Source organism: Rattus norvegicus, chromosome 1, assembly GCF_036323735.1.
Source record: "Rattus norvegicus strain BN/NHsdMcwi chromosome 1, GRCr8, whole genome shotgun sequence".
Taxonomy (NCBI): Eukaryota; Metazoa; Chordata; class Mammalia; order Rodentia; family Muridae; genus Rattus; species Rattus norvegicus.
In genome coordinates, this window is record NC_086019.1 from 61366508 (window position 1) to 61380747 (window position 14240).

At 47.3% G+C, this 14240-nt stretch overlaps 2 protein-coding genes across 2 annotated transcripts; both read right to left on the reverse strand.

The window, feature by feature from the left end:
- Window positions 1–2555: 2555 nt before the first annotated feature.
- LOC134485030 (uncharacterized) lies at window positions 2556–8191 on the reverse strand. The gene is made up of 2 exons (XM_063280849.1): window positions 7016–8191; window positions 2556–4873 (listed from the first exon to the last, which is right to left on the reverse strand). The coding sequence occupies exons 1-2, from the start codon at window positions 7559–7561 to the stop codon at window positions 4703–4705; spliced, it is 717 nt and encodes a 238-aa protein (XP_063136919.1). The 5' UTR covers window positions 7562–8191; the 3' UTR covers window positions 2556–4702.
- Window positions 8192–8358: 167 nt separating this feature from the next.
- On the reverse strand, window positions 8359–12133 carry LOC134485031 (sperm motility kinase Y-like). The gene is made up of 2 exons (XM_063280851.1): window positions 11377–12133; window positions 8359–10324 (listed from the first exon to the last, which is right to left on the reverse strand). Exon 2 carries the CDS (start codon window positions 9779–9781, stop codon window positions 8783–8785), a length of 999 nt encoding a protein of 332 aa, XP_063136921.1. The 5' UTR covers window positions 9782–10324; window positions 11377–12133; the 3' UTR covers window positions 8359–8782.
- Between the last annotated feature and the right edge of the window lie 2107 nt (window positions 12134–14240).

Here is a 14240-nt window from a genome sequence, read left to right on the forward strand (position 1 = left end):
AACGATGTAGCAAATAGAATAGTGGATACTAGGCCAAGAACTTTTGACTCTTCTAATACCATTGTGTATTTCAGAGCAAGGAAGGAGAGGTATCAATGGACAGCAGTCTGCTTTCCCCACGAGTGCGCTACCACTGTGTTAGTAGCCTTAGCCCTCCTCACCTTTAGAAAAAGGGTGTGACTAAGTTGTCCATGGTGACCTTGAACTCATGCTATAGACCAGGGTAGCCTTGAACTTCTGATCTCCTCCCTACTGTGTGTCTTGATGGTCTGGTATTACAGGCCCGTTTCTCTATGGCTGACCAGTTTGCTTGCTTCATCCTTTCTTTTCTTCTCCTATCTATCTCTCTCTTTCCTTCGTTCTTCCTTCCTCTCTCTCTCTCTCTCTCTCTCTCTCTCTCTCTCTCTCTCTCTGTCTCTCTCTCTCTCTGCCTTTCTTGATTTTTCGTTCTTTCGTTCGTTCGTTCTTTCGTACTTCACTTCCTTTCTTTCATTCTTTTTTCTTTCATTCTTTAACTTTCTTTTCTTCCTTCTTTCATTCCTTTGTTCCTTTCTTTTAAGATTCAATTATTTCAGTGGTCTATCTGCATGTACATCTGTGTGTCCAAAGAGGGCATCAGATCTGATTATAGTTAGTTAGTATCCATAATATGGTGACTGGAATCAAACTCAGGACCTTTGAAAGAGCAGCCAGGCTCTGAACCACTGAGCCTGCTCTCCAGCCCCAGCCTATTTTCTTAAACTTAGCACACTTGGTTCACATGAGAATTGTCTGTCCATGAGCAAGATAAGGTTAATCATAGCAAAGAGTGCTTATCCCTTGCCAGATCAACCTGGGGTCTCCTGTGACTTATGCTGTCCTTTTCCAGGCCTGACACCAGTGCCTTGGCGTTTGTGGGACTCATCCACAGAGGCATGCAACTCAGAGAACTGCACCCCAACTTGGTGCACAGGAACTCTTCCAGGTGTCACTTGATTGTCACAGGTTTCTGCTCGGTCAGCAAGGAAGGGAAGCCTAGCCCTGTGCCAGGTCAGTTCCCAGTACAGAAGTTCATTCATGGCAAACCCAAGTGATCATTGCAGTGAGCGTTGGCTGTCTAGAGCCCACATCAAGGAGGCCTTCCAGACTTTGGAAGTGGAGAGGAAGGGAAGAAAACAAAGTATGGTACTCTCACACTTTGGAAGGACACACATCCATCCTAAGTGAAACACAAGTTCTGTTTTCCAGTTGACAAGTATATAACATGGTTCTTAAGGCTACACCCACATTGTAAAAGCCGGTGATGTCAATCACAGCAGGTAAGTAGTCAGCCACCTGAGTCATGCAGAGTTTGACCACTTGAGACTCACCCCAGGACTTAAATGCAGTGAGCTCAAGGACTCACATGCTATGCTGCGTGGGCTCCTCCTTATGCCACACCTTGACCCCATTGCACCCTGGGCCTCCACACCATAAGCCAGAGTGCAGATCCCTGGGCACAGTAGGACACACCTAGGCTAGTTTTCACTCCCATGGATGTTCTTGTGGCCTTGTCAGAGCACTGTGACCACATCCCACATCTGAACAGCAAGCTAATCAACAGGATGCTCTAGGAGTCCATCAGTTTGTCTTCCTCAGAGACCCCATAATAGAGGGGGCAGAAATCCAGGCTTTAGGGAGCTACCACAGCCATGATTGTTCTTTTGTCCAAGCCACTCCACCTTTGGCCAAGTTACAGCTCTGCCAGGCCCTGCCATGTTGTCTTCACCATGTTTGTGTGTCAGTGATACTTGTATGAACTATGCTACATGTTGGCCTAGAGGCTGGGCTTTCCTCTTGCATTTCCAGCAAGACTACAGAGTTCCCGGGGGAGACTCTCATGGCTCTTCATGTTCTGACAGCACAATCTGCAGATGTCTCTAAGGTATTGGACATCAGACCCCACTGAGGAGTGAGAGGCTTTCAGTGGCTTATAGACCCGGGGCTTGGGCATAATGGCCTTTATTGTGTGTTTGATAGCATGTATGCTCTGCTCCAAGTGTAGACAGACACTCCCCATGCCTGTAGTCCGTGCTTGGAGTGTGGGTACACACTCTCCATGCAAACAGCTGTCTACGCACACACAGATGCCATTTTCATGATTTACACCTGTTATCTTTGATGTTTCTTTTAAAAGACAATCATATTAAGTTACTGTGATTTTGTGCTGGCTTTCTTTATCCAGCCCACAGATGAATATTGGAAGGAGACTCGAATCTGCGTGGGCTCCTCCTTATGCCCATACCCTGACCCCTGATTCACACTTTTAGGCAGAGGCATGGCAGAGCGTGGCCTGTAATTGTCCTGTCCTTTCCCTATGGATTGTGACCACAGTCTGCAGTTCTGCACAGCCTGGCATCCAAGGAAATTGGTATAGTTCCCTACAATGTCTCCACAGGCCCAGAGGAAGGACATAAATAGAATCTTTATGAGACCCAAGTGGCTTCTCAGGGTCAGCCAATGCTCTTGGCTCCTTCTTGTCTCTGAAGACACAGGGCACAGGTCCTGACCTGCATGCACCTGTAGCTGCTGCACACACTAAGATGACTTCTGCTGGCCTCTGATGCTTCTGGGAGTCCTGAAAACCACAATCCCTGGGCCAAGGGGACTAGTGAGGGACAATTGAGCACAAGGCCCCTGCCTGCTCCCTGGAGACCAGAAGCCCCTGCAGGGTTGTCAATGCTGTGTTCCCCAAGATAATGACAACACCTGTTACAGCAGGTCATGCTCTGGTGGGAAAGGCAGACAGGCACATCCAAGGCTGTACTGTGGCCATGCTGGGCCTGCCTGCTCTTCAGGGGCATACTCTGCCATGCCTCTCAGCATATCCCAAGCTGTGTCTGGAGTGCTTTGGTCTCACAGGAATGCTGTGTTCATGGAGACACTGACAAACTAAGGACCAAACCCTGTCAAGTACCCATCCACACATGACTCCTGCCAGGAATCAGCAGTATGGGCAACCATGTAAACATGGAGACATGGATTATTACTTCCTTGGGAGCAATTGTGAACCACAGGGTCAGGTGACAAGCTCTAGACCAGGAAAGGATCAGGAGGAGCAGAGTGACCTCACCTGAACTTGAGGAATAGGGAACCCAGCAAGGGGAGTGACCACCCCTGGTTCACACAATTTAGGGACATACCTGGTGGGAAGAAGCTAAGTTGAGGCAGCCTGGACACATCCCAAGATAGCAGGTGATTGGGGGGGGCAGTGTAGGCTTGCATGAAATGATGTGTTTGTGTGTGTGTGTGTGTGTGTGTGTGTGTGTGTGTGTGTGTGTGCCTGTGTATGTCTGTGGATGGGCCTATCCTGACACCAGACCTGACCGATGCCAGGCACCCACAGTTGGCACAGACCCCACTTTACACTAGGGTTTTTGTTCCCAAAGGTTTTCTAATGGAAGGTAATATGCGTCTCGTACAGGGCTAGTTCACCAGATTTTGTACGAAAGATGAAATCTGATCTTTAGAGATTGGAATCTGAGCTAGCCTTGTGGACCTTCCTCTTCCCACTCTTCCCAGTCTGTTTCGTGTCACAATGTCCAGGGAATAGAACCCGCAGTTCTGCCAGCACCTCTGTGTGAGGCATTGCTTCAGCTGACATCCAGAATGGTTGTCCCAACTCCTCATGTTCTGGCTGAGGTCAAGATGCACACAAGAAGGCCTAGGGGAGAAGGTACTGCCCCACCCAGCCAGCCAGACTTCATCTACTCTAACAGATGTTAGGAGGAGGTGCAGATATGACTCACAAAAATGCATCCACTATTGGGCTCAACTACCAAGAACCTGTGAGCAGCAGTGACATTCAAGTCTCCTCTCATCCAAGTAAAGGGACATCAAATACTTCTTTGGGCCCTGGGCAGTAAAGAAATCTTGAGGGCTCCATGAGTAGATAACATACCATGAACCATATCAGAGCCCATGGACTGTACCTGCTTGATGACCCTGGACCTCCTTGGCTAAGGTGAGGTGAGGAGACCCCAAACAGCCCTATACCAGTGACTCAGAAACACTGTCAGACAGGATGGACCAGCCTCCACAACCTGAGATGTGCAGTAAGGGATCTTTTCCATTCCGTACAAAGATGTCTGGTTTGCAGAGTCTCAATTGGATCTGCGACATACTGCAAGGGAGGCTTTGTGTTGGGTGCAGTAGTTAAAACCAAGACATGAGAATGGTAACTGCAGAGCTGTGATCTCGGAAATTCTGCAGTACCCAGTTTGGATTATTCAGCCTAGGCAGGCTTTGCAGTCATAGACCTCCCTCTACTGCCCATGTCCCTTCATGACACCTTCTCTAGTAGATAAGAACAGAGTCCAAGCTGCTTCAGGGCTAATAAGACACTTGTTTCTCTCATACACTTATGCTCCTGAGAATCCTAGTAGCTTACAGCCAGAAACAGTTAAAATAGACCCCATCCAAAGCCCTAGGATCCTGTCAGAGCTGGTCCCCGACTCCTACAAGTGGGCTGGGAACGGAGACTGATGTGGTGGGCAGAAGTGTTGAGACCCAAGAACTGACTTGCTTGGAAAAGGATGGAGACTGGTGATGCTGGAATGATCTCAAGCAACCTTCAAGGCTGGCTGGTACAGAAAGGGTTGCTGTATATCTCTTGCCCAGACCACAATGTCCTCCAGGGTTCTGTCTTCACCAGGCCAGTATAGGAAGAGGTAGCGCCTGAACTTCATGCCATTGAGAGAGCTAACCTCTTGAGGAACCAGCTGGTCCACCAGTGTGCAGTCTCAGGATTCGCTGGGTGAGAGAGTCGTGAGCTGTCTGTATGATTGAGCAGACACTTGTTGTCCAGGCTGAGGACATACTGGTCACCTCTGCGGTCGTTCTCTGCCTCTTCAACCTACAGGGAGATACGAAAACATGGAGGTAGTCTGCACCCTGAGTTTTGGCGCTTTCTATGCTCCTACAATCCCAGGACTGAAGCTCTACATAGACCGTCTAATTCTGGCAGATTCGATCTGTCCTGGGCCAGATAAGCCATCCTGTTGGTGGCTCTGTCTTAGCTTTCATGACACACTGCCCTCTATTTTACCTCAGGCTGTCTCCTCCAAGCATCCCAGCATGTCAGCTCCATATCCTGCCCAACATACCTTAGGGTCCCTGATAATTCCAGATACTTTATTGTTCTCCCAGGCTGCACTGTGGGCTCTTGTGTGCCTCACATTCATCCTAGAAGTTCTTGGGAGCCTCCATGCCATGGCATAGGATGTCTTTGTGTCCACACTAAGCCGAGTGATTCCATCCAGTACAGGATTCTCTCCCTATTGTTGAATTTTGGCACTTATGTCCTTCAGGAATGGCTCTGCATGTGGTCAACACACACTACCCTGGAAGACCAGAGAGTTCAAGGACGGCCAACTTTCACTTAAGCAAACTTGTCCACAGACTGTGTGGGTCCCATCAGCTGAGAGTAGCCTCCACATTGCAGTGATGTGCAAACTTCTGCTTTTAAGTCATGATGAACTTTAGGATCTGCCCTGAGGAGCCTACACAAGCCACAGGTAGGTGATGTGTAAATGAGGCATGTTACTGGGTCAGGTCTTCAGTGCAGTGTCTTAAGCTGACAGGCTTTTGGGAGGGCATATGCTTGTCTATTAAATGAGCTGGCTTCTCTGTAGGCCTGGACTCTGCTGTGTCTGCCACTCATGCTCTCTCCTCCAAGTCTCTAACTGTCCCTATCTCTCTATGACTGGCTGGTCAGTCAGCCTGCATGCCAGTCCAGAGCCACTCTACAACACAGAGCCCACACTATCCTCTGCAGAAGTTTCACAGGGCTGCTGCTTTAGTCTCTCTGTTGCGCTATGGGGGTCCAAAGTCAAGTTTCTTAGGTCCCTATGGGTCCCTGAAAAGGCTTTAGAACAAGGTAGAGGTGAAGAAATCAGGAAATAAACTCCTGCAGTACTCCAAGTCTACCACTGGAGGGCTCTACACTTTTCTGGTCTTTGTGTGCCACTCAGCAAGCCCTCTCACTCACTCTGTTTCTGAGCCTGATGGAGAGGACTCCTGCTAAACCCAGTGTTCCCAAGAAACTGGCTGTATCCGCAGGGCTAACTGTAGAGGATTTTCCACGACCCTGAGAACACAATTTGGAAATCTCAGGTAGGCAGTGTGTGTGGGGGAGCAACCAGGGCTGAATGGAGACCTTACCCAGAATTTGATCTCCAGCCCTGCATTCTGATTAGCATGAACTACACTCCTGTGAAGGTCTCTGGGTGGTTCCTGAAATTAGGTGGAGGAAGAGGCAGAGGCGGAGAAGGAGGAGGAGGAGGAGGAAGAGGAGGAGGAGGAGAAGAAGGAGGGGGAGGAGGAGGAAGAGGAGGGGGAGGGGGAGGAAGAGGAGGGGGAGGGGGAGGAAGAGGAAAAAACAAGTAAGCAAGGACAAGACAGGCACATGGCCCGTACTCACTGCAGTGGCCCATCGTATCCTAGGTGTTTTCCTGACCTAACTGTGAAGCAAGAACCAAAGACCACTCCTCATGGGACTGTCTGAGATGAGGCCAGCTGTGGGTCTGAACTGTCAGCAAGGAGTAGCTGTCTGTGCCATACATCGAAGCATAGTGTCCCACATAAGCCCATCTCACAAATGATGCCATCTCCTCCCCAGAGTGGCTCAAGTAAGGGTTAGGAGTGCCTCATGAATGCCAAGCTCTCCCCTACTCCTGCGGACCCATGAATGGTGCCTTCTCAGGGCCCATCTATCGTGAGCCCAGGGAGCAGCCAGAGGGCATATTCATGCGATTTCATACTTAGGTCAATCTGCTATCCTGTACCCCATGAGTCGGGAATGAAACTCAGTGCTCAAGACCACTTGTTTTTTTCTGGACAAGACTTTCAGTATGTAGTCACACACAGTGTTAGTGACACATTGCATGCCCATGACTGGCATTCATTGTAGCCCTGAGTGACCATTCCTGCCTGCACCCAGGGATTCAGATCAGCATTGGCCAGATCAGACTCTTTGCTACCTGGTCCTATAGCTCACCTCCACTGTAGTCCCATGTGTCCTGACTGCTGCAGCTGCACCAGAAGCTACCAGATGTCTTCCCACAGAATCGTACTGTAATGTGGGCTCATCCACAGACATCTCACACTCTCCCTGCTGGGAGTTAGGTTGGATGCCTCCTGTGTGAGAGCTGCCTTGCCTTGTGGAGCAGAGAGAGAAGCAGTGGAGGAGATGTTGTCTGTTGCTCTTATTGTCCTCAGTGCCCAGGGCTTCCCTGTGGTTTGGGTTCAGATCCAGCTCCAGTGAATCACTGATTAAATTCAGCCCATAGAAGCTGCAAACACCATGGGGCACAGGGTAGACCAGGAATGAGGGGCAACCAAGAAATCCAGGACCCTGTGTGGACCAGGGAAGCCAATAATCCAGGTCACCTCTCAGGCAGGATGCAAGGCCAGGAGCTCTGTGTGCCCAGACAGAGGTCGATGGGACCCTGACTCCCACAAAATGCTCCTTCAGACCTATTACATCATCAGCTTTGAGAAAGTCGTCCTCATTAAGGACATTCCGCACAACTTGCACTGCCATCTAACTCTGTCTTCCAGGGGTGATCCTCTTCAGGAATGTTGACATGTCTTCTATGAATGGTTAACATTCTGAGAATTTGTTTCATAAACGTTGCTCAGCATAGTATCTGTGTCCAAAAGAAGTAATTCAGCAATTATCCCAGGACAGGGAAGCAAAGTCCTCCTCCTCTTCCTCCTCCTCCTACCCCTCCTCCTTCTCCTCCTCCTTCTTCTCCTCCTATTCCACTTTTCCTATTCCTTCTCCTCCAGATTTTTCTCCTCCTCCTCCTGCTCTGCCTTCTCCTCCTCCTCCTCTTCCTCCTCTTCCTCTTCCTCTTTCTTCTCTTCCTCCTCCTCTTCCTCCTCCTGCTACTGCTAATGCTGCTGGTGCTATTGCTGTTACTCCTGTTGGTGCTGTAGCTTCTGCTGGTGTCTTTTCATTGGCCATGTGTCCGAAATCACCACCTGTTTATACACAGGATATGACAGAATTTCAAGATGGCACTGTGAAAGAAAAAAGGAATTTATTCTAAGCAAAAAAAATATATGAGGTAGAATACTTAAATGGCCATTTGGAGCTTTGATTGCTTTATTATTTTATAATTTCTTCTCTTCTACTTCTCAGTTAAGATTTTTGAAAGAAATCATTTAGAAATGTTACCAATCAGTAGGCCTTAGGAACAAAAAAAATCAGTATGCAAAAGACTATGCATGCATCCAGGATTCTGACCATCAACAATAACCCACAAACTAGGTTGTTGATACTTATTCAATGACAAACCTTGTTATTAATTTTAAGGCTTAATGGAATGGGATGTCACATTTGAAAAGATAAGACTCTGTTCTGCAGCACTTGGGATTGATGACCACATGTGCTAGGACCAGTAGCCCATGGAAGAGTCCAAGATCCCATGAACCTCTAGTCCTCACCCTGTGGGAGCTATTGGCCAAAGGGTGGGATGGAGTCCATCCGAAGGGATGGGTCAGAAAGACAACTCTGTAGAGAGGGGAACTCATCAATCCTATTGGGTCCCTGCTGGAAATAGGAGAAATCAAGAAGAGGCAGGAGGCTTGGTGTTGGGGAAACCTCATAAAGAACTTAGAGAAGATACAAGGTAAGAATTGTGGGGAAAATGGAAACCGGAGACAAGAGGATGGAGGAGCATAGAGCAAACTGGAAAGGACAAAGCACAAAGGTACCTGGGCTATGCCTGCTGCTTGTTCTCTGGACTCTCCCTGTGGCTCATTTCTCGGGTGAGATGCTGTTCTGCCCCAGGCGAGGTTTCTTTCTCTTTGGCAAGCAGTAACAAAGATTAATCAGGGCATTTGCTATATTCATGGTCCACACCTTAAAACCTCTGTGCCGTACCCTGCTGGGGATGGGCTTATCCTCTAATGGGGCTCTGTAGGACAGTGAGTTGTCTTCTTTGATTTCCTCATTGCTACTCTTCTCACTGAAGATGCTTGTTTGAATGCATGGGACACTCATGGCACATTTGTGATAGAGGTCCTGTGTAGGTGTCATCGGTAGTGGCCTGAGACGACCAGCCACAGTGGTTCTTTTGCCTGCTTTTGGATGACCCTTCTGGCCATAGTGAGATACTTGACCGTGGGAGGATGACACCCGCAAGGTGCCAAGGACTGGCAGGCTTCCACTCCTCTTTGGTTCTAATCTAAAAGCAGCAGCAGTATCAAGGCTAGGGAATGGGACTGTAACAGGAGGCACTTGCTGTGCCTGGGCTGTGCAGCCATACCCTGGGAGAGCCTGCTGTTGTAGGAAGCAATAAGTTGCCATTTCCTCATTATATTTTCTTTTTATTAGGGAGTATTTTATTACAGAGGCTTGAAATCCCATGCATTTCATCGCACCCAAAATTTCAGGGTCTGGCCTGAGGGGAAGCAGTTCTTCACGACGACCTGTGAACCCCTTCCCGTGTTCTTTGAACCAGGCGTATTTCATCACCTCACTGTCTGTTGGTCTATACATTGGATTTACTGTTAGTAATTGACTAAGGAGGTTCTCCAGTTCTTCTGAAACCCCACAGGGGGTAGGATACACCCCTGCAACAACTTGTATTTGTAATTCTTGGATGATCACTGAATCAAATGGAAGCTTACCCACTACCATATAATACAAGACCACTCCTATTGTCCACATGTCATTCTTCATCCCGTCATACAGAAGTCCAAGGAAGAGTTCCGGGGAACCAAAAGAGTACGCACCGCAGTGCTGGTTTAGCATATGTCCAGGTTGTGTTTTGGTGCTCAGCCCAAAGTCGATGACTTTGACATTTTGTTTATATCGATCATTATATTGTCCAGTTTCAGGTCTCGGTGAACAATCCCCTTTCCATGGCAGTAGCTCACTGCTGATAATATCTGTTCAAATATTTGCCGAGCCTCATCCTGCTCTATGTGCTCTGACTCTCTGATGTACTGGTAGAGTTGTTGGCCTTCCACCAGCTCCATTATGAGGTATATTCTAGTTTTGTTTTCAATGACTTGTAAGAGAGAAACAATGTTGGGGTGGTTGATCTTTCTCATTATGTTTGCTTCTGTCATGGCTGGCTGGAACCACTGCTTGTCCTTTCGGAGAACTTTGACTGCCACCGGGGATCCTGTGAGCTGGTGGTAGGCCAGGAGGACCTTGGCATGGCTTCCTTTTCCAATAGTCTTCAGTACTTTATATTGGGAACGAAAGGTTCCCTCCTCAGAGATACTGGGATCGGGGCTAGGAGGTGGTAACTCCTTCTCAGTCTCTGTAGGCATTTTATCAGTACTAATGCTACCTAAAAATAACAAACAAATGGAATCAAATAATGAAAAAGATGGAGCAATTCAGGAAACTAAAATTACACATGTGGAACCTAAAAGAAACAAACGAAACAAAAAGAAAAAATAAAAACAAAGAAAAGACTAGATTAGAAAAATAGAGTAAAATTAAAGGGGGAAAATATGAAGAATCATAAGTAAAAGCCACCCAAATAACCAACCCCAAAAGAGAAAGCCAAGAGCACACACATACTAAATGCAATGATGAAAATAAAAATCGTCATACTAAAATAGGATTGGGCACCAAAGCTGATCAATACTGTGAATGGATGTAGTTTGAAGAAAAAGGTCAGATGAAAGAAACGAGAGGAGAAAGAATTAGTATAAGACAAAACAAACAAATATAAAAAGCCAACACTTAAGGGAAACTCCATTGAATTTCAGGACCTAGTGATACACAAAACTCCACAACTCTCCAGAGCAAAATATTGAAAATTAAAATTAACCAACCACAAGGAATAAGGCAGTTAAATATCAGTGAATAGTAAACCTTAAACAAAGGCCGAAGAGTCAAAGTGTCACAAAGGGCAAATTTGTATCAAGACTAAGCCAATGATTGCTTGTACTCAATAAATAGAGAAACAGGAATAATGTAAAAGGATGAAACCGCAGGACATTGAAAATGGAGATAGAGTGAATCATCCAACTGCACAAATGTATATAATCAAAGCAATAATATAGCATGTGAGAACATAAAAACCACCACCAAAAAATGAAACCAGCAATCCATAATAAATAAATAAATAAATAAATAAATAAATAAATAAATAAAATCAAAACCACAATAAGAAAATAGCCAGTGGTCTTGGGAATATATGGCCTAATTCTATCTCTTAAACACAGAAAAAAAAAACATACATGAGCAGGCAGCCGTCTATGTAGGCCTTTAATCTGATATTATGGGGTTGGCATATGAAATCCCTGTGAGCTACTGGTCAGCCAACACAGGTACTTGGGCAGCTGCAGGCCAGTGAGAAAGCCTGTCTTGAAAATACGGTTGATGACCTACCTGAGGAACAGCAGCTGGGCTGATTTCTGGGCTCTACATTCTCTTGCACTGAGGTACAGGTAATATAGATATAAGAAGGGGCAAAAGGGGATGGCCACGGGCGGCGTACACACACACACACACACACACACACACACACACACACAGACACACACACACACACACAGAGGCACACACAGAAGCACATACAGAAATACACAAAAGTGTACTTATACTCACACAGACAAACTCTTACAAACACCCAGATTCACACAAAACCCAATCACACATGAACAGGTACACACATACTTACACACAAGCACACCAATAAAAACGCACATCACAGACACAAACATACACACAGGGACACACACATGCACAAGAAAACGTACACACATACATACACATACACACAAACAAACCTGTGAACTCACACACTCCTACATATACTGACAAACACGGGCGAAAGTGTACACACAGTCACACACAAGCAAATCTGTCAACACACATTATCCTACATACACTAATACATACACATATACACAGTACAGTAAAATCCGATACAACCACACACAGCTCACTAAATACAACCAAGTCGCAGAGAGCTCCACTCCACACCTCCTCTCAAAGCACTCAAAGAAATCCAGGCCTGGCTACAGCTTAACATCTGTTGGCTGGACCTCCTCACAGTCGCTCCTCATGAGGTCACAATAGGACCTGTCATGACATGGTTGGGAAGGGCTTCAAGGCTCTGGCTTCTGTGGGCTATGGGGAGAATTTAGGCTTTTAGAAATCAAAGCCTGTAAGATGTTTACCTCTCCTCAGTTCTCTGTTTTGAATGTTTGCTGTGTCTCCTGCGTTAAAGTCCTCATGTATATGCGCGCTGTGTCAGTTTTTCTTTGAATTCTGAATGATTAGCCTCAAACTGATGGTACAGATGTTAAAAAATGAAAAAAGACAAAGCTGTGTTTCTAAACTGACCCATCAAGATGACACTGTTCTCATAAGTCCTCAGAAAGGCTCTAGGTTATCATCAAACACCTGAGACAAAGCTGCAGGGATAGGCAGAGCACTTGCCTCCCAAGGGTGAGGATTTGAGTTTGGATCCCCAAAACCCCCATCAATGTTGGATGCATCAGCAAAGCCCACAAGCTCAGCATCTGTGCAGTGGGGAGGGGTTGGGGCTTGAAGACAGGTGGTCTGACATGCAGGTGTGAGGACCTGTCAGAGGATGGCCTCTGACAGGACATGGGGTAGTGGTATGCATGGACACCTAGGCACATAAGGGGGTATGCATACACAGGCAGACACTTCCTCTCACACAGAGGTTGGCATGATGTATAGAAAACCAAGTCCATCCAGAGTGTAGGGCTCACTTTAAATATTAAGGTCCAGTGAAGGAACAGGCATGTATAAGGACAAGGAGCTCTGTGCAACCTGGGACCAGAAGGAACAGAGTGGCTATGCTGACACAGTTGAAATAAATTCTCAATCACAGTCTGTGACAGCCAGGTCACAGGACCCAGGCAGCCGTGTTATTTGTGAGCTGCCAGTGCAGCCAGAAGCTAACTATTGAGCACTGACTGGCCCAAGCCCAGAAAGGGCCTCTGTTTCTCAGAGTGCTGGGGGCAGAGCAGTGTGTAGCGCTTTCCTTCTGAAGAATCTTCTGGGGTTTTGAGTCCCCTGTAGAGGACCCTCATGGCTGCAGACACTAAGCCTGGGAGGAAAGATCCTCATCTGTAGAGTTCATTGAAAGGCCTGAGAGCAGAAAAGGAAAGAAACAGCAAAATGTGCCACCTCTGCTCACTCTGGTTCAGCTTCTGCCTTTGCAGCTGAGCTCAGGTGCCCTGGAGTCCTCCCTAGCCTGAGTCAGTGATCTCAAGTTCAAGTCCCTACTTCCTGGTTTGTAGTATCAAACACAGCACAGTTTCAGGCAAGAAAAGCTGTGAACACCATCTAGACATTGCTGTCTACATTTGAGGGGGACTGTTGAGCCCCAAAGGGAGAAAGGGCTACAAGGTCAGGTATTACAATAATGGCCAAGGTTGGAATCCAAGTCCCAATCTCCCTTTGCTCTGGGCAGAGGGTAGGCCTGGCAATTGGTTCTTGCTGTGTACATGGGGATAATCAAAGTGTCTTATGGGATCGCTGGCACAGACCTGCCCAAGCATGGCTTAGGGAGCCTCACACCAACTCAATATTTGATGTGTTCCCAGCTTTGTCTATCGCCCTCAGCTGTGTGCCATTTTCCCTGCCTCGTGCAAGGGACTCTAAATATCATCCTATAGAAGGCGATCAAGGAGGAGTTGCACAAGGAGAGGTGGCGCTCTGTGGGGAGGTTCACATGGGCTAACATATTAGAGGGCCACAGTCCCAGGACTGATACTGGGTGGACACTCCTCTGACATCCAACACAGAGATCTTTGACAGAGATCAAGAGAAGGCTTCTCTGAATAGCTGTGCAGAGCACCTCCGATTCATGGACTCAGGACTGACACCCATAGGATGCTTTTGAGGAGCCGATTGTGATTCAAGGGCTCATCTGCCTGGGTCCATGTGCCTCTAGAGATGAGCCCAGGACTTGGCTGTGGATGGTTATGGGGTCAGATCAGAGGATGGGAGGGGGCTTGTCCTTGGCTCCTGGGAGTAGTGCAATTTTTCTTTCCGTGCTCCTGCTTTTTTTGATTTTCTTTCCCTTGGCATAAGGAGGGACTGGAAGAAGTCTGTCTATGGGGAGTGAGGCTGTCTGGGAAACTGCTCGCTATACTACATTGTCATGCAGCTGGGGTCTTGGGGTTGTTGGCAGGATAACCTCTGAACCATTCCAGTCTGCTTCTCTCCACTTTATCCATGCATCCCTGTCCCAGGGCTGGGAGACCTG

What these genes read in the sequence shown, in the direction of transcription:
- LOC134485030 (XM_063280849.1), bottom strand. Translation starts at nt 7,561, where the DNA reads ATGGCAGTGCAAGTTGTGCGGAATGTCCTTAATGAGGACGACTTTCTC. An exon ending in CACATGGGACTACAGTGGAG is followed by an intron (nt 4,874 to 7,015) that starts GTGAGCTATAGG and finishes ATCTCCCTGTAG; the next exon opens with GTTGAAGAGGCAGAGAACGA.
- LOC134485031 (XM_063280851.1), bottom strand. Translation starts at nt 9,781, where the DNA reads ATGCTAAACCAGCACTGCGGTGCGTACTCTTTTGGTTCCCCGGAACTC.